Here is a 19,132-nt window from a genome sequence, read left to right as displayed (position 1 = left end):
CACTGGGCTCCATCTTTCCTCATTCATGAGCTGGAATGTGTGCACCTCCTGTATTCAAGATGTAACACTTACTGCTTCTGGAGAAGGGACAAATTTATCCTCTTCCCACCAGGTAGACAGTAATAACCTAGTTGTGACAGGCCTCCATGAACCAAAAAATCAAACCAGTTGGTCTCTGAGAGAAAACCCATGTAAGTCTTCCCATTATAAAAAGTCACTCTTTTCCAGGTATAATATTCTTACGCCAAGAATATTATTGTGGAAATTTTGCCTTTTGAGCTATTTTCTCCTCTTCCCTGAAAGAGCACTATATTTTTGTTAAGTACACTGTGATGACTTCTACCATAAGAAACATGCCCAGGGTTACAACAAGACTTAAAAGCATGGTTTCAGCATTTAAACAACAATCTTTGGATTTCTGGAACACTATAATGCATTTACGCCTTACACATATCTAAAGGAAAACTGGTAACTGCCTTGTTTCTATTACTTCTGGTTTACTTACTGGTCATGGTATTGTCTAACATCTGTAAGAGTTTTGGGTTAGAAAGTGCATTTTTGCCTCGAATTATAGGTAAAGTTTGTGATCTGTGCTGCTTATGTCCTTCATGACTGGTAGTGGCATGCATCCTGAAAATTAAATAAGAAACAGGGTTAGAGTGATCTGGGGATGTCATAACCAAAGTTCATTCAAATACTCTAGATTTAGTCAAATAAAAAAAAAGTTTTTTGAATAGAAACTTTTTATTGAAAGGGTTAATAATAGCAGACATGGCAAAAGGGACTTTTAAAAATACTTTTGGAGAAACTTTATTTAAGCTAAAATAGGGTTCAGAAGGATAATATATAGAATGACACACAATTTAAGTCTGTTCAAGCATGTTCATTATTACTTAATAAAATCATACTACTCCATGAAAGTTCTTTACTTGCAAATGTTTTTACAAGGAAAGGCTATTAGAAGTTAAGATGGCTATAGGTTGATCAGGAAGACACAGTGGCGGACACATTAAAAAATGCAATATTGTATACAGCTCACTTATGTCAAATTCTTTTTAAAGAGTTAAAAAAAATCTGGCATAAAACAACAATTGCTTTCCTATTTCTTTGTATTTGGAAACTCCTCATGATTCATTTTTCTGTTTGTGGCACGTCTGCAGGGGGAGCCAACACGTGCTCATTCATTGTAAGGAGGTAGTTGAATGGTGTCTGAGGCTAAGAGCTGCCTCTTTCCGAGGGTACCAACAGTGGCCTATAATGGCTTCATTTTCAATGCCCCATGGCATTTCTAACTGGGAAAACTAGCCAATGTTTATCGTGGAAGTAGGAATTGCAGTCGACTCTCATTACTTGTGGTACTTAAGTTCTATAAAGGCGCTGCAACCTGACTTAGCGAACAGTGAACCATTACTCTTGAGGATATGGGATTAGGGACTTGTGAGCCTCTGGTCACAACATTTTCATCAAGTGATCAATATATAATCTTGTTTTATTTCTGTTTGTGTGTTTCTGTTTAAAAGCCATCTTATTTAATATTGTTCATTCATTAACATTGAACTCACTGCCAACAGCACTTTAACTTAGTCCTGAATGAAGTTTATCTAACACATGCATTTTCTCCCTAAGACACATCATAGCCTTCTTGTGCTTAGGAACACTAGCCAGCACTTCAGCACTTTGCTTCAGGGCCATTATAAGCAGCAAAATCACCATCAAAAAGCACAAAAATGTAAAAATGTGGCACTAAACTGATTGTAAAAACAATACTTGTTTACTGTATGAGAGCTGAAATGAGAAGGCACAGTGTCAGCTTATTTGACCTCAGCATGGTAAGGTAGAGGGTCAGTGAAAAAGAATAAGATCCCCCACAAAATGGATTGACGTGGTGGTTTCAACAATGGGTTCAAACACAGCAATGATTGTGAGGATGGTGCAGGACCAGGCAACATTTCGTTCTGTTGTGCACAGGGCTGCTATGAGTCGGAAGCAACTCAACAGCACTTAACAACAATATGCACGTATCTGTGAGTGACGACAAAAGCCCCACAAGCAATGATTTTGGAATTACAAATAAATTTTCGTGAGTAGGTGAATGCACAAATACAGAATTCATATATAATGAGGTTCGACTATACTTTCTGTTTCCAATTTTAAATACTGGAATTTAAACTACAATTTGGGCAAGGTAATAGGTTAATAATTCTTGGGATATTTGCTGTCATGTAAACTACTCATAAAAATAGTTCTGCGAGGGAAGCAAGGAAGAGGAGATCCCTGAGGAGGCAAGTCTAACAAAGAGGCAACTGTTATCTTTGTCACATTCTTCAAATCCTGTTTGGTTTTGGGTTAATCAAAGGGTCTAGATGAGCTGAGACCCTGGAGTTCTTACTTTGATCTCAGTTGCCAGGAGAGCCTGCATCATTCTGAAGCTGTTAGGAATAATGAGTTCTGGGATATATGGCTTGGACCTTAGAGATTGCTTTATTTCCAGGTTTTGAGTCAAGTTCCATTTGCAACTCCTGAAGAAAAAGCCCAGGTTTCTAGGAGATAAGGGGCAAGAGCAACTAGGACCTGTCCAGATAGTCCAGGGGGACCTTGAAATCTAATCCACAAGACATCTACAGAACTGAAGTGGCCTCAGGGTTTAATAATTGTTATTAAATGTGGAAAATTATTCTTTACATTCCTCTATTATAGTACAGCTATAACAGCTATGGCTGTTAACCAAAAAGGTCAGCAGTTTAAATCCACCAGGTGCTCTTTGGAAATTCTATGGGGCAGTTCTACTCTGTCCTATAGGGTCACAGTGAGTCAGAACTGACTCGACAGCGATGTGTTTTTTATTATACTACCATTTTCAAAATACGCCCATTTCATATTTTCCTCTACTTTATCACAAGAGAGCAATTTTGAGAGGACCTCATGGATGAATAGATAAAAATTATTTTTTAATTTATTGGCTATATACCACTTTATTTCTTTCTAAACTGTTTCTAAAATATCACCATTTTCATATTATATATTATGATAGTAGCTTTGGGAAGAATAAATCAGACTGGGCAACATTTTAGCAAAGAATTAGTACTTACTAGACCCAGAGGAACTTTAAGATAAGATTTCAGGGCAAATGCTTCCCATCAGGTAGGCTACTGAAGGATGATTCCAGGGCGTATTTGGTAGTCAGGTCAATTTAATAACTAGGAAATCTAAAGTGAGCTTAACAATCGTGCATACTTCCTCTTTGCCTTTTGACCCTTTAAAAACAATTGCTGTTTTAAGCACATTGCTAAAATATTACAATTACTGAAAATGAATGGGGAGGCATGACCCCACACTTTGTTCTGTCACCAGATTAGTAAACATTAAAAGAGGCATTTACTAAAATTATGTCTCCCTTTTCAGGTTCAGTTAAATTCAAATATTTATTAACCCTCATTCTATGAAAGGCACTGTGCTCTGAGTTGCATGTAAATAAGGCATACCCCCTACCCTTAGGTCTTTACTAGCTAGTGGGCAGATAAGGAAGTATCTAAGAAGTTTCTTCAGATAAACATATAGAGGTATTCGAAATATGCATCTGGTCTGAGCACACACACACACATGCTGATTCAGTTCTCATTATTCACGACAGTTCTGTTTTCTAAGGAAGAGTCCCTGGATGGTGCAAACAGTTAACAAGCTCAGCTGCTAACTGAAAAGCTGTAAGCTCGAGTCCACTCAGAGTGGCCTTGGAAGAAAGCCCCGGCGATCTACTTCCAAAAAAAATCAGCCTTTGAAAACCCAGTGGAGCACAGTTCAACCCTAACCTGTGGGGTCACCATGAGTTCGATGTTCTAGAACGTCCCCCGAACACTGAATTAGTAAGTACCAAGCTAGCCTTATTTGATCTCAGCAGGGAATGCTGCGCCCCACTCTGCTCATGAGCAAGTCCAAATGACCAGATAAGCTCCGTGGGTATTGATTTTGGGATTACAAATAAATCTTAGCGAGTAGGAAAATTCGAAACTACAGAATCCATGGATAATGAAGACTATATCGAACACACACACATAATTTTAAATAGCAAACAAATGCAACATTACCATTGTGTCAAGAGACCTGATGTCTGGCAGGAAGGATTCGATCCTTTGAGGGTTCCATTATTCTGGGTGGATTGTACAAATTTAAAGGCAGCAGCGATTTTCCTGCAAGGAAAACTGAAGTTTTAATCATAGCTCAGTGTTTACAGTGTATATAAAAAAGACAATTGACAAGGAAATTGTTGAGCAATGACATACTTCATATTTAATGAAAAATAAAAGTAAAACTTCTTCTAGAAATGGGGAATTTGGGTTTTGTGAAGGGGCTTTGGCCTTTTTTGTCTCTCATAAGGTTTGGCCAGGTTATTTCTGTGTTTGTTTGTTTATTGGAAATATTTTCTTCAACAGGTATCTTCTAAACTATATGCATACAGTGATAGATAAATTAGTTCAGAGAATACATGAAATATGATTTCCCTTTACAAACACGTGTTTTTGTGGTTTTCCCCTTATATAAACATTGCAAGGTCTAATATGAACATAAGGCAATCTTCGAACTTCTATTTGTCAGGTGAGGTCAACCTAACCATTCCTATTTGCATTTTAAGACTTCTACCATACGTGTAAATGTCTAACCTGATACATGAATATACGTCATAATTATTTTTAAAAGACAAGTTTATTCTGGTGAAATTTAAAATATTTACCTTACTATATTACGTTTTCCTAAGTATCGGAAATTTTGAAGACAAACACTAGAAAGAAAAAAGGGTCAAGTTCAATTATTCATGCTCTTTTATCTCTATAAACTGTTCATTCAAATATATTAAATAAAATATTATATTTTCTTTAAAACTTTTATGAGTAATTAAAAAAAAAGATAATTCATCATACAGGTACTTAGAATGAAGAGCGGTATAATGAATTATTTTCAAGGTTCTAGGGAAAAAAAATGTTATCTGATCAACTCTAAAACTCACTCCAAGATGCTGAAGAAGTCGGACACCTCTGGACTGGGTGCTCTTTGCCAATAGGCGATCAGAGTCTCTGAAAGGAAACACCGACTTGCATGAGACGCTATGATATTCAAAGTGTTATTTTTCTTTTTGAAAATTTATTTTTTGTAAGAGCTCTCTTTACCCTCTGAAATCGTTTTAATAATGTGAAGAAAACACATAAGAAGACTCCGGGTTTCTGCTTGATCTAACTTGTCAAATCGAAGGGTTGAGCCTATCAAAGACAAGGGTCTTGGGATCTATGGAATTAAAAAGCAAGAAGGATTGAGTAAGACGGAGAAATGTCTGACTTGTAAAAATGGCGGATAAGTTTTTGGGGAAAGTTATACCTTTTCACAGTTGTCAGTCTTCTCACTGTTCTTTTCATTGGTACTTGGATTGGAGTCGAGGCTTGCTAATGATGCTCTGGAATCGGCATGGTTCACTGTAGAAATAGCTATTGATGAAAATGCTGTAACACAAGCCACAGCACACACATGGTAATGAGATGTATGAGCACAAAAAAAAAAAAAAAAAGTAAAATGATAAACCAAAAAGATGTTCATTATTGACGTGGTAGAAGTGTTGTGGAAGATTAACATGAGACTCTATGGTTGCATTAAGATACGCACCATTTTTTGTATAGACGAATCCTGGTCAAAAGGGGGAAAATGCAGAACAGAATTTAAAATTCTCATAAAATCCACAGACTTTTTGAATCCATGGAAGCTGGATGAACCCCCAAAACTGCCCTGAGATAATAGGTAAACCTTAAACCAAAAATATCCCCTGAAGTCTTCTTTCAACCAAACAATATTTAGCTTAATTAGTAACATATGTCTGCCTTGAGCATTGTGTTCTTTTAAGAATTAACTGTATGGGATCAAACTGACAACAGCAACTCCAAAAATTAGATAGGAAACTTAGGGAGTAGTGAGTTTATGTTAACGGGGGAGGAACAATTCCGAAAAGGAGTGTGAGAATCGCTGCACAACTTGAAGAATGCAATCAATGTCACTGAATTGTACATGTAGAAATTGTTGAAATGATGTATGTTCTACTCTGTATGTTCTCAAAAACAATAACAAAATAAAATGAATAAAAAAGATATGCATTACTTTAAGAATTATTATAACAGTGATGTCAGCATTAAGGACTTTGGAAAATTTAGACCATTATAAATGGGGGAAAAAAAAGTAACACCTGTTCCCTTTGTTTCTTTAAAAAAGCTTTTTTAAGAAAAGCCATTTCCTGTTTTAAAAATCCTTTAATAAAAGTTCATAAGGATACTTTTGGGGAAGGAGTTTCAACTTTTCACAGTCTAAGAAATTAAAGTGACATTTCCAAAATAGTTCTTAAAAATATGGTTTGAAGTTGAAGAGCTATCATATTTTAAAAGGTCGGATGCAATGAAAACTTAAAGACTGTGTCCAGAATGAAGCAATTTGTTAACATCCAAGTAGATTGCTCCTTAAGCCAAGTAAAAAAAGACGACTACCTCAAATCACTGGATGGCATTCTAAGAAATATGTAAAAAGCACTATTTAGCTGTATAAAGGTAGTATACTTTACCATATAGGTTATTCATGATGAATTATGGATTGGGTAAAAAGCACAATGATATACACAGTGTAAACACGGATGAGTGTTAAACACAAGTGTTCTCAGAAGGTCTCATGTACCTGCTATCGAATTTAAAACATCTTTGGAGAATGATGTATCCACAGAGTTTGCATGCTTCATAGTTGTCTGGGTTTGAAATCCTCCATTGGTACTTAGGTCATCTCTAGACCCCTGTATTCAAAACAGAAGAGAGACTAATGGAAACCACAATACGTCAACATTGAAAACCCACTTATGCATTCTTCATTACATTTCCAATTAGATGATACTTAACTTGATCTTTTATATTTTAGCAAAGCTCTTTTGCCAAAGTAGGCAGTGAAAATGAATATAGTCAAAACCATACTCTTAGCCACAATTTGATCTCTTATGTGATTTTTTTTTTTAAAACAATGCAATAGAAACTATCTTTTAGACAGAGACTAAACAGCTTGAATGCTTATTGATACATCCATGGGTTATATTCTACATTTTTATTTTTGTGGATTATATTACATATATTACTATGACTAACAACTAGATTTTAAATACTTATTATATGCCAGGCTCTATGACAAATATTTTCCATGTTACAATTAGTCCTCATGATAATCCTGGGATGTAGGTATTTTATTCCATTTTATAAACAAGAAAATGAAATCTTAAAGAAATTGGGTAACTTAAAGTCACACAGATAGTAACGGAATGTGTTGGGATTTGGAAAAAAAATTCCAAAGGCTATCTCCTAACTGCTGGATGGTAATATTTTCCACAGTTACTGCATTCAGCGTGGTGGTAATTTGTCTGGGTTTTGAATACAGTGGGATGTTGTGTGGTCCTTATGACAACTCATTGGAGGAAGGATGTCAAACAGGCCGCTCCCAGGGCTATGACTGCAAATAAATCACTTGGCTACACCGATATTAGGTGGGCATGAAGGCACTGCAGGAACGGGGTGGGGGCATGAATGCAACAGAGGCACTTGGTAAAACTGGGGAGATGTGGAAGGTGGACAGAAAAGGGTGAAAAAAAAAATATTGGAGAGATGGGGTAAGAGGAAGGTGACCAAACTAGAGTAAATGACACCGATGCAAGAGTGTTGTTTAATACCTAGTTTGCTCACATTTGGGGGAAAACAGTCATCCAAGGCAAACATATAACAAAGGCAAACTCTTTATTAAAATAATATTTTGAAATAGGATGCAAAGTTACCTGATTTGATGTATTAATGGCAAAAGGATACAGGTCCTTCAGGTAAATCCTTGGCATATTGTCCAGAAGCATGCCATAGAGGGGCATATATAAACTTGCTATCTGGGCCTGTTTTTCCTAGGTGAAATGGTCGCCAAGAGAAATGATTCACATAAAAATCAATAAGCTTGTAAATTTTATGTGCATTTAATGCAGTGAGCCATTAAATAGTGTTTAGGGAAAGAAGAACAGAAGATCACTTACTGGTTCTCTGTATCGATCATCAAATGAATGCTTAGCCATCAGATTTTTTAAGACAGCTAAAGCTAGGTGCCTGATATCTTGGTCTTCCTGCAGAGCAAAGCCAACTTCTCGGAGCAGAATTCCGATTAAGAAGTGTTTGCGGCAAAATTCATTTGTGACTGAATATTCGGGCATATCTTTGGGAGAGAGAGTAAAAAACTCAAGTTACTGAAAATCAAATGATCACTTTTAAATTAAGACATACTTATCAATCGACTACTATCAACCCATCCCATTACCAGGAGAGATTCAGTACTACAGTCTTGGTACAGAAATAAGACATGTTTTGGGTCCTCAATGAGTAGTCAATAAAAAAAGTCAATAAGATAGGTTAATATGCTGTGTGTTGAAACACAAATACAAATCATATATGATATTAACTGTTAAATTCCATAAAAGCAGGTAGCATACAGTGTTGCTGGAATTCAGAGGAGAAAAATAAATTTTCCATTTGAAGTAAGCAGGAAATATTACTGGGCCAAAGGTTTAGAGGTAGGCCTTTGAGGATGGGTAGGGCTTGGAGATACAGAGATTTGTGAGAGCAGATGAAGGCAGTGGGCAGAAGGTGAGTAGGAAAAGGGGTAGAGGTTATGATGGCACAGAGTTCTGAAAGTCCAGGTATGTGAGGGATTAGTAAGCACAGAGGCCAAAAGAAGAGTGATGAGAATTCAAGCTTGAGAGACAGGTAGGGGCTAGATGATGGAGAGACCTAGCTGCAAATTCCCTAGCCAGTGTTCAGGTTCCTCAACCATTTTCATTTACTTCTGTAGGAAATATCAAGTCACTGGTTGCTTCTGAGATTATCGGTTCAATTAGACTTGTGCTTCATTAATTTATTAAAATGGTGGTAGTATTTAAATTAATTTGACTGTAGGGAGATATAGGCGACAGTTACAACACAGGAGGCTGCAGCCATGGAAGAGAGGAGAAGTGAAGAAATGGAGCCTGGGCTGGGGTGGTAGGAACTGAATGGTGGAAGTAAACCCTCCAGGACAAGATGGCTGAAGAAGGTGAGGGAAGAGAAGCGGGGGCCTGCGAAATGTTAACCATGAATTACGGAGAAACCAAAAAACCCATTGCCATCGAGTCGATTCCGACTCATAGCGACCCTATAGGACAGAGTAGAGCTGCCCCATACAGTTTCCAAGGAGCTCCTGGGGCACTTGAACTGCCAACCTTTCGGCTAGCAGCTGAACTCTTAACCACTACACCACCAGGGTTTCCTTATGGAGAAAAGAATGTTAAATTTTCTAGTAATAATGGATTTATTCAGAATTGTTCGATATGCTTCATATATACTTATATATTTATATATATATGAAACTAAATATAACTATAAAACCAAAACCAAACACATTGGCATCGAGTCGATTCCAACTCATAGCAAACCCTGTAAGACAGAGTAGAACTTCCCAGTAGGGTTTCCAAGAAGTGGCTGATGGATTTGAACTGCTGGCCTTTTGGTTAGCAGCCGAGCTGAGCTCTTAACTGCTGCACCACCAGGGCTCCAGCTATAACTAACTATAACTATATAACTATATATATATAAAAAAACAGTTGCAGTAGCATTACAGCTCATGACTCCAACTCATGGAGACTCTATGCGTGTCAGAGTAGAACTCTGCTCCATAGGGTATTTAGTGGTTAACTTTATGGAAGTAGATAATCAGGCCTTTTTTCTGAATATATATAACTAGCTCCCACTTACAGAACATGTATTGTCTGCCAGGACTGGGTTAAGTATTTTATACACTTTGTTCCATTTAATCTTCAAGACAACTTGTAAGGTAGTTATGATTAGTATAATGAACTAGAATATTCCAGTTCATAACTGACCTGGAACAAAAAAAGCTATTGACTTTTTCCACCCACCAAGATGCCACTGACTGTGGAAGTTTAGGAAGCATGAGATCAGTGGTCCAGTTAGACTTATGCTGTATTAATTTATTAAAGGTCAAAAGGCTACAGGTTAAAAAAAAAAAAAAAAACTTTCTTAGTGAAATAGTAAGTAATATCAAAGGGCTAGAAATGGAACAAAATTTTTAAATCCCCAGTCGAGGGCTGGAGAAAAAAAAGTTTATCCAGGCTACTTTAAGTATTTAACCTGTTTCAGGTAAAAAGAAACTTATATGATACTAATGATCTCAATCCTAAAAGGACAGCTTAAATCAAGCTTTGGTTTTTCAAAAGAAACATACCAAAGAAAATTAGTTACATTGAACATGTGAGTCATATAAATTTTAGATGCTTTGGGGAATTCAAAAATCTCAAATGCTGGAGAATAAAATATGAAACAATATAAATTATGGAATCATCAACTTATATGTGAAAGAAAAAAGTTCAATCAACTTTCTGGATATCTTGACTATATGATATTAAATATGTTGTTATTTATTAGTGCCTGGAAACTGGAAATTTATAGACACAGCAAACATCTCTCATTGGATTTCTCAGTATCCATATTCATCAATACTATCGGGTTATGATACAATTATTAATATTTAGATAATAAATATATAATAATAGAATAAAATATCGTTATTTACCTGATGCATGTAACTCTTGAATTGATTCTGATGGTGTCAAAGGATCTAGATTTCACATAGATAAATGAAAAGACTGAATATATACATACTCAGATACACACATATACTTATTAACTAAGCATTACTTATACTGGAAAATTAAAATGTATTGTTCTAAAATGTTAAGTGTGTCTCTTCAATATTCCTTTGTTTTCCAAGAAGAAAGCCTTTATGTTGTTTGTTTTCCTAAAAAGGAGTGTCATATACAGAATTACTTTAATTCTTAGCTTTCCACAGGAGCACCTAAGTTTTATTTTTAATTAGAAACTTGCTTGCTATGAAAAATATTTTAATTTTCACTCTTTATAATATCAGATCCACAAAGGCATTATCAGGTCTTGTTCTGAACTACTGACAGATAGCTAACAATTTTGGTATCAAAGTAAACAAATTCAGTTTTGGTTCTCTTGAGTATCTTTATCAGCTTAGTTAACCTAGCAATAACTTCGTACTAGTTTGTAAAACACAACCACATACAAATACAAAACCAAAATCTAAATATTTTATTGTTCAAAATAGCCTTTCTTCTCTATTAAGTCATTTTTATTAACTGCTTCAAAAATTAGAAAAAATGGAATAATATATATAGTTATGTTTAAGATTAAAATGGTGAAATTTGCATGGGCTTGATAACTGACTCAGCCTTCTGTTCCCTCCAAATATTTAGTGTAAGCTATTTTTTTTATGATAGCATAAAGTGCTGTGTCCCATCTTTGTTTTTGCTTTTCATTAAACCTACTGCTTGTGAATAGCTTGTGTTGCTCATTGTCTGCCAGGACCTCCATATATACATGAGTATACTGCTGTTGCTGTCGGACACTGTCCAGTCCTTTCTGACTCATAGTGACTCAGTGTGACAGAGCAGAACCACCCCATAGGCACACATGCACGCACATATGTATATCATTTTTTAAAAAAAGGAATCAATGAAAATATTTTCTGTGGATTATTTAAGCTACAGTAAGCACATGAAGCCCCAGCCTTACCTGCATCCCAAACCTCTCCTTCTCCTTGGTCCCCAGGTATCAGCATCTGCAATGCTGTGATCTCTCTCTCATTCCTTTCCGTCCTCTCTCCCTTTTTCCCTCCCTCCCTTCCAAGGTACCAGATTTCTTTATCCAACTCATTTTTAGTAACTGCATTCTAACATAACTGAACACATTAACTGGTAATTTAAAATCAATTTATAGTCATAAAGTATAGCTTTTCCTCCCTGTAATTATATATTTCAAATCAAAGGAAAGCTATCTTTTGTGGGGCCAGTATGGTGAAAGACAGTATGGCTCCGGGTTAAAATTCTTTGACTTAGAATGGTCAGTTTTATAATTTGCTTGGCCTTAGAGGCAAAACTTGACAAATGTAGAGTGGTCTTCATTATTGCATGCCGGTGACTTCTGTATTTTAACCTAATTGCCTGGGTCTGAAACTGATACATACCTTCAGATAAAACTATGACTGGGAAAATGGAAAACAACAACAAACAAAAGACAAAGCAAGCAAACTCAGAAAGTGTTCTTTTTGTAGGAACAGAAGAAATTTCTGAGAATTACTACCTGGAATATTTGCTGATCGGATGGGGAGACACAGAGGAATAAAATGTTCGTGCTGACATACTTCTTGAAGAAAATCAAATTTATATTGGGATAAGGTCTGAAAAAGAGGAAAACCAGATGACTATTATTTACACACCAAGAAGTCTAATAACAAAAAAGTTGCACTTGAATCTTATGTGTAAAAAGATGTAGTTATTATTTGTGTGATCATAGGGTAATGGTGAAGTTTAAAGGTTTCCACCCCCTCCAAAGTGGTAAATGTAGTTAGGTTCCCTAGTTTTAGAAACTGATTATGGTCTCCTCAGGGAATGATGCCATTTGTAACTGACATTGAGCTGCTGTAAGACACAATTCTACTGAGTCATGTTTTTCACTTGTTTTAGTTTATATCATAGCATGTGTACTCTGAGAAAAATACTGCCTTGCCACATGCACACCAGTTAGCAGTTGCCGTTGAGTTGATCTGACTCATGAGGACCCTGTGTGTGTCAGAGCAGAACTGTGCTCCAGAGGGTTTTCAATAGTTGATTTTTTGGAAGCAGATTGCCAGGCCTTTCTTCTGAGACACCACATGTATGGCATTCTAAAAATACGCTCAGATCATAAAACAAATCAGGACAGTCAACTCCTTTGGTCAAGAGCAAAGGAAAACAATGGTGCAGAAACTCCTTAATTAGAGTGAATCTCTCACTGCATGCCATTTGTTCTCAGGACACATGATTTAATTACACCTTCTTCTTCCCTGCCCTTCCAAACAGGTCTGTCTTTTCAGTAATGTTTAGATTAGGAAAGTGATCAGTGGAGTCCGAGCATAGTCTATGACAACTGTCATACATGTTTCAAAAACAACCATGTAAGTTGGAACAATGAGCACCCTCATATGTTTTCTGTTTTTGCTCTTGTGTACTCTAAGTAATCATTTTTAATTCTAAGCTAGATTATCTTCATTATATTTACTAATATTCGTCTTAGATATTTAAGGATTACATTTCATGGCAATATCAGTCATTTCAAACAAGGATAGCATTTGACATAATCCTTTGTACCTAAAAATGAACAAGAATATAATTAAATGTTAATGATTCTTCCATGGAAATGGTATAACTGTTTAGTCTTTGAAAACATACATACCTTAAAACCAAAACCATATCTTAGGTCTATGATAATTATATCTAAATGGGAATTTTGCTAATTTCATCCATAATAAAGCATTAAGGAAGACTATCCTTTCAAAAAAGTATTTAAAGTAAGAATTGGATTCTCAAAATCAAATAACATTTAATCTTGTAGCACCCCACTCTGGTCAAAAGTGAATTTGCACTGTCCCAAAAAATGATGTTCAAACTCCTAAGCATGACATGAAAGGTTATTAAGATCATTGTTTATTTCTGGCCTCTCTACATCCATTATTCTTTCCCAATACTTGTCTCTCATCACCCAGATAATTTTCTTTATCCCCTCCCTAATGGGTAAAAATTATTGGAAAACTATTATTTCAGACTCTCAACCAGATGGATTGACACAGTGGCTACAACAATGGGCTCAAGCGTAACAACGATTATGAGGATTGCACAGGGCTAGGCAGTGTTTCATTCTGTTGTACACAGAGTTGTTAAGAGTCGGAACCAACTCAACGGCACCCAACAACAACCACATCTTTCTGGAGATGTGGTGGCACAGTGGTTAAGTGCTGGGCTGCTAACTAAAAGGTCAACAGTTTGAATTCACCAGCCACTCCTTGAAAACCCTATGGGGCAGTTCTACTCTGTCCTATAGAGTCGCTATGAGTTAGAATCAGCTCAATGGCAATGGGTTTGGTTTGGTTTTATACTTCCTTCTGAAAGGTGCCTACGAGTTGGAATTGACTGGATGGCAAGGAGTTTCTAGCCTTCCTCCTAAGGAGCCCTGGGGGCACAATGGTTAAGTAGTCAGCTGCTAACTGAAAGGTCAACAGTTCGAGCCCCATCAGCCACTTGGCAGGAGAAAGATGTGGCAGTTTGTTTCTGTAAAAACTTACAGGTTTGGAAACCCCGTGGGGCAGTTCCACTCTGTGGCAATATACACAATCATTTGCAATTTCTACACAAACAGTTCAGTAACATTGGTTACATACTTCACATTGTGTCACTATTCTATCTCTACCCATACTGTTTCATCAACATTAACTTAGGCTCTCTGCCCCTTACATTCTTATCTGTGCTTTATTTTATACTCATATAGATAATTCTTTATACGAATGCTATGTTTGAGGCAAACATTCTTTATTAATTGGTCTAAACAGTAGTTTAATGGTGGTTTCATTCTACAGTTTTGGTTCAAGGTTTAAAGGTTATTTCTGGGTATTAGATTTGCAGTTTCCCCAGTCTCAGTGGATCCAGTAAGTCTGGTTCCCATATGAGTTTGAAGTTCTGTTCCATACTTTCACTCCTTTTGATCAGGATCCATCTACTGGGTCCTTGATGAAAACATGGAACATAAATCTTAAGCAACATGTGGAGAGGGAGAAAATGGTCCCAGCTGCATTTGTTTTAAGCAGCAGCAACACCACTGTCCCTCCTTTGCTATTATTTCTGTGCTTTGGATCTGGGTTGGCTCTTGCTCTTTGCCAAGCCTGATTCTCCAACTATTTCATCAATGTTATTTATTCTCAATACCCTTCCAATGAATTCCCTTTTGCTCAAATTGCAGTCAGTTTCTATTGTTTGCAACCCAAAGAACCTTAACAGATACAACAATTTTCATGATCTGGCCCATTTCCAGGGTTATTTTACACGAGGGCCCTTCCAACATGTGCCATACTATAGCTTAATGGTTCTCCAACTTGAGAGTGTGTAACAATCTCCATCAGGTCTTGTTAAAACCCAGATTTATGGACCCCACCCCCAGCCATTTTGTTGCCAGGTGATGTTGCTATGTTGGTCCAAGAACCACACTTTGAGAACCACTGTTCTGGATTCACCATTCCTTCTCCATCTTCCCATCCATACTCCCGACGTGGGCAGGGGGACCAACAGTCCCAGCATTCCCAGGACTGAGGGGTTTGCAGGGAAATGGGCCTTTCAGTGCTAAAAGCCAGGCAGTCCCTGGCATACCAGGACCACAAGAATTGTAGTTGACAAAAAATCGCTCCTTTCACTGACTGCAGGAAATAAAAATGTGAATGTGAATATGTCCATTCCATTCTCCTTTGTCTCCCATTAAGGGAGGGATGGGAGACTTAGCCGATGAACCATTTTAAAAGGCTGCCTCTCCTTGGAATAGGGATTATTTTCTGATATAGAAATGGATAGGTTAATATTTTAGGAAGATAAGCACAGAAACCAGTTTATTTATTCAGAATACCACACGTCAGGAAACAATACCTGCTGTACCTGGTTCTTACCTTGAGATCACCCGAGGAGAACATGCTGGTGTAATTGTTCACCATCTTAAACACAAACCCGCGGTCCATAAATGTGAAGCAGCGCTAAACAAAGGACAAAAGTCTGAAGTCACACATTTTTTACTTCAAGAATAATGCAAGATTTTAGAAAAGATGATTAAGTAGATTGAATTAGGATAAGATTTTAACTAAATGTGATGTATATTAAATATTTTAAAAATCTCTAAAACATGTTTAAGCATTTATCCACATGGGCCAACTAATACAAATACTGGACACAGTAAACAAACCAGGAAGTTGCAAGCATCTATCTATTAATTTTGTAAACCATCAATTGGAGCTTTCCAAGCAAATATTATAATCTTCTCCTTTTTTAAAAAATAATAAATTACTTTCTTTAAATAGTTTTATGTTTACAGAAACATTGAGAAGAATAGTATAGACCAACCCCACTGCTGCTGAGTCAATTTCGACTCATAGTGACCCTATAGGACAGAGTAGAACTGCTCCATAGGGTTTCTGAGGAAGGCCTGGTGGATTCGAACTGCTGACCTTCTGGTTAGCAACCGTAGCTCTTAATCACTACACCACCAGGGTTTCCAGATAGTATAGAGAGTTCCCATATACCCTGTCCTCCCTTGCACGCAGTTTCTCTGTTATTAATATCTTGCATTAGTAAGGTAGATTTGTTAGAATTAATGAATCAATGTTGTTGTTTGTTGCTGTCAAGTTGATTCTGACTCACAGCGACCTCATGTGACAAAGTAGAACTGCCCTATAGGGTTTTCTTGGCTATAATCTTTAAGGAAGCAGGCTGTCATATCTTTCTCCTGCAGAACAGCTGGTGGGTTCAAACCACTGATCTCTTGGTTGCAACCAAGTGCTTAACCATTGGACTATCAGTTCCTTCTAGTTTCTATAACCAAAAAACAAACCCGTTGCCACTGAGTCAATTCCAACTCACAGGAATTCTATAGGACAAAGTAGAACTGTCCTATAGGGTTTCCAAGACTCTAGTCTTTATGGGAGCAGATTGGCAGGTCTTTCCCCCATGAAGACAGTAGGAGGGTTCAAATCACCAGCTTTCCAGTTAGCAGCCAAGTACTTAACCATCGAACCACCAGGGCTCCTAACGAACAAATACTGATATATTATTATAAACTAAGAGGAGACCTGGGGGTGCAATGGTTAAGTGCACAGCTGCTAACTGAAATGTCAGTAACTGAACCCACCAGTGGCTCCAAGGGGGGAAAAAAAAAAACCTGACAATCTGCTCCCACAAAGATTACAACCTAGAAAACCCTGTGGGCAGTTCTACTGTGTCACATGGGGCAGTTATGAGTCAGAATCAATTAGACAGCACACAATAACAAAAACAACTTTATAAACTAAAGTCTATAGATTACACTAAGGATCATTCTTTGAGTTGTACAGTTCCATAGGTTTTGAGAAATGCATAGTGTCATGTATCCACCATTACAGTGTCATATGGGATGGTTTTAGAGCCCTAAAAATCCCATGTTCCACTTATTTATCCCTTCCTCTTTCCTTCCTTGGAGCCCCAGTGGTGCAGCGGTTAACAGCTTGGCTGCTAACCAAAAGGTCAGCAGTTCGACTCCTCCAGCCACTCCTTGGAAACCCTATGGGGCAGTTCTACTCCGCCTTATAGGGTCACTATATGAGTCAGAATTGACTCAACAGCAACGGGTTTGATTTTTTTGTTTGTTTTTTCTCTCCTTCCTAAACCCCTGGCAACGGGTGATCTTTTTACTGTCTTTATAGTTCTGCATACTTTGGACATTTTATCAGGAGTGACCAATCCCTGGAGAAGGATATCACGCTTGCTTGGTAAAGCAGAGAAAAAGACGAAGACCCTCAATGAGGTGGATTGACACAGTGGCTGCAACAATGGGCTTAAGCATAACAATGATTGTAAGGATGGCACAGGACTCGGCAGTGTCTTGTTCTATCGTACATAGCATCGCTATGAATTGGAACTGACTCAATGGCACCTAACAACAAAATAGTTTTGCCTTTTCTGAAATGTGGTATAGTTAGAATCGTGCAGTGTGTAGCCTTTTCAGACTGGCTTCTTGCATTTAGCAGTATGCATTTAAGGTTCATCCATGATTTTTCATGGTTTTTTTCCATGATTTTTCAAGGCTCATTAGCTCATTTATTTTCATTCCTAAATAATATCCCATTGTATGCATGAACCACTCTGGAGCTCAGTCCTACTCTGACACACATGAGGTCACCATGAATTGGAACTCCCTTGACTGCACTTGGTTTCGGTTTATACACCACCACCACCATCAGCTTTTGCATAAATAAACTCCAGGAAAACACGCACTTATTCCAAAAGAACAGAGCACTTAAGCTAAATAGAGTAGATATGAATACTTTCTCTTTTCCAGAGACTAGTTTATACATCCTTTTTTGGTGTTTACAGAGAAATTACTTTTTTAAACATATCTTTCCAACACTTATATAAGATGGTTTCTGAATTATTTCCAAAAGCTAGCTGAAATAAAGTAGTCATTACTCAGGTGAGCAGACAAAAAGATATGGCTGTAGGAGCAAGAAAAAAGAATCAGAACGAAGCTTCCTTTGCTGCCACCTGCGTAAGAAGATAATCTAGACACGCATACTCAGGTAGAGAGAGTTGTGACCCACAGTGGCCGTAAAAAGAATAATCACTAAAGGTACATATGTAGTCATGGATCTTCTCAAAGGAAAGGTCTGGTGATCTGTTTCCCTGAAGGTTGTTGTTAGGTGCCGTCAAGATGGTTTCAACTCATAGTGACTCTATGTACAACAGGAAGAAACATTGCCTGGTCCTGTGCCCTCCTCACAATAGTTGTTATGTTTGAGCCCACGGTTGCAGCCAAGAAACCCTGCGGAGCAGCTCTACTCTGTAATACAAGGGGTTGCTATGAGTGGAAATCAACTCAACAGCAATGGGTACGTTCTAAACGAGGACATTTTTATATGCCCAATACACTGGTGCCCAGATATTCTGCTCTCTTGATCCTTGGAAAACAGTCATGGCACCACTATGCTGTTGTAATCATATTTCAATTGTAAAATACCAATGATGACTAATTCATAGTATTTGATTATTAATGCAGAATGAAATAACTAAAAGAATTAAAAGCCTTTGAAGCCACAATTGGGCAAAAAACTATGATCAGATTTCTGGGAATACAAGAGATTTATAATGGCAAAATCTGGTGGTGTAGTGGTTAAGAGCTATGGCTGCTAACCAAAAGGTTAGCAGTTCAAGTCCACCAGGTACTCCTTGGAAACCCTGTAGGGCAGTTCTATTCAGTCCTCTAGGGTCGCTATGAGTCAGAATCGACTCAGTGACAATGGAATGGGTTTTGTTTTGTTTTGTTTTTAACGGCAAAACTGGGAGTGGGCAATGTTGAGCAGCTGAAACTTCACAGTTGCTGTATTCATTAGAAATGCACCACAAGATGACATGCAACTTTATATTTTC

At 37.3% G+C, this 19,132-nt stretch overlaps 1 protein-coding gene across 9 annotated transcripts in view; it reads right to left on the bottom strand.

Annotated features, from left to right (window-relative positions):
* Positions 1-19,132, bottom strand: part of DOCK10 (dedicator of cytokinesis 10) — a 305,484-nt gene that overhangs the window by 35,283 nt on the left and 251,069 nt on the right. For 8 of the 9 annotated variants that reach the window (XM_064286624.1, XM_064286627.1, XM_064286625.1 and 5 more), the window contains 12 exons: positions 15,631-15,714; positions 12,249-12,345; positions 10,657-10,701; positions 8,072-8,247; positions 7,829-7,945; positions 6,697-6,808; positions 5,365-5,486; positions 5,160-5,274; positions 5,000-5,066; positions 4,727-4,774; positions 4,083-4,184; positions 506-630 (listed from right to left, as the gene is read on the bottom strand). In XM_064286624.1, coding sequence (XP_064142694.1) covers positions 506-630; positions 4,083-4,184; positions 4,727-4,774; positions 5,000-5,066; positions 5,160-5,274; positions 5,365-5,486; positions 6,697-6,808; positions 7,829-7,945; positions 8,072-8,247; positions 10,657-10,701; positions 12,249-12,345; positions 15,631-15,714 — 1,210 coding nt within the window. The remainder of the gene's footprint in view (positions 1-505; positions 631-4,082; positions 4,185-4,726; positions 4,775-4,999; positions 5,067-5,159; positions 5,275-5,364; positions 5,487-6,696; positions 6,809-7,828; positions 7,946-8,071; positions 8,248-10,656; positions 10,702-12,248; positions 12,346-15,630; positions 15,715-19,132) is intronic. The other variant, XM_064286623.1, reaches the window with a different exon arrangement.

This window comes from Loxodonta africana, chromosome 6 (genome assembly GCF_030014295.1).
Source record: "Loxodonta africana isolate mLoxAfr1 chromosome 6, mLoxAfr1.hap2, whole genome shotgun sequence".
NCBI lineage: Eukaryota > Metazoa > Chordata > Mammalia > Proboscidea > Elephantidae > Loxodonta > Loxodonta africana.
The sequence above is the reverse complement of the archived record's forward strand: the minus strand, read 5'-3'. Positions and strand labels throughout refer to the sequence as shown.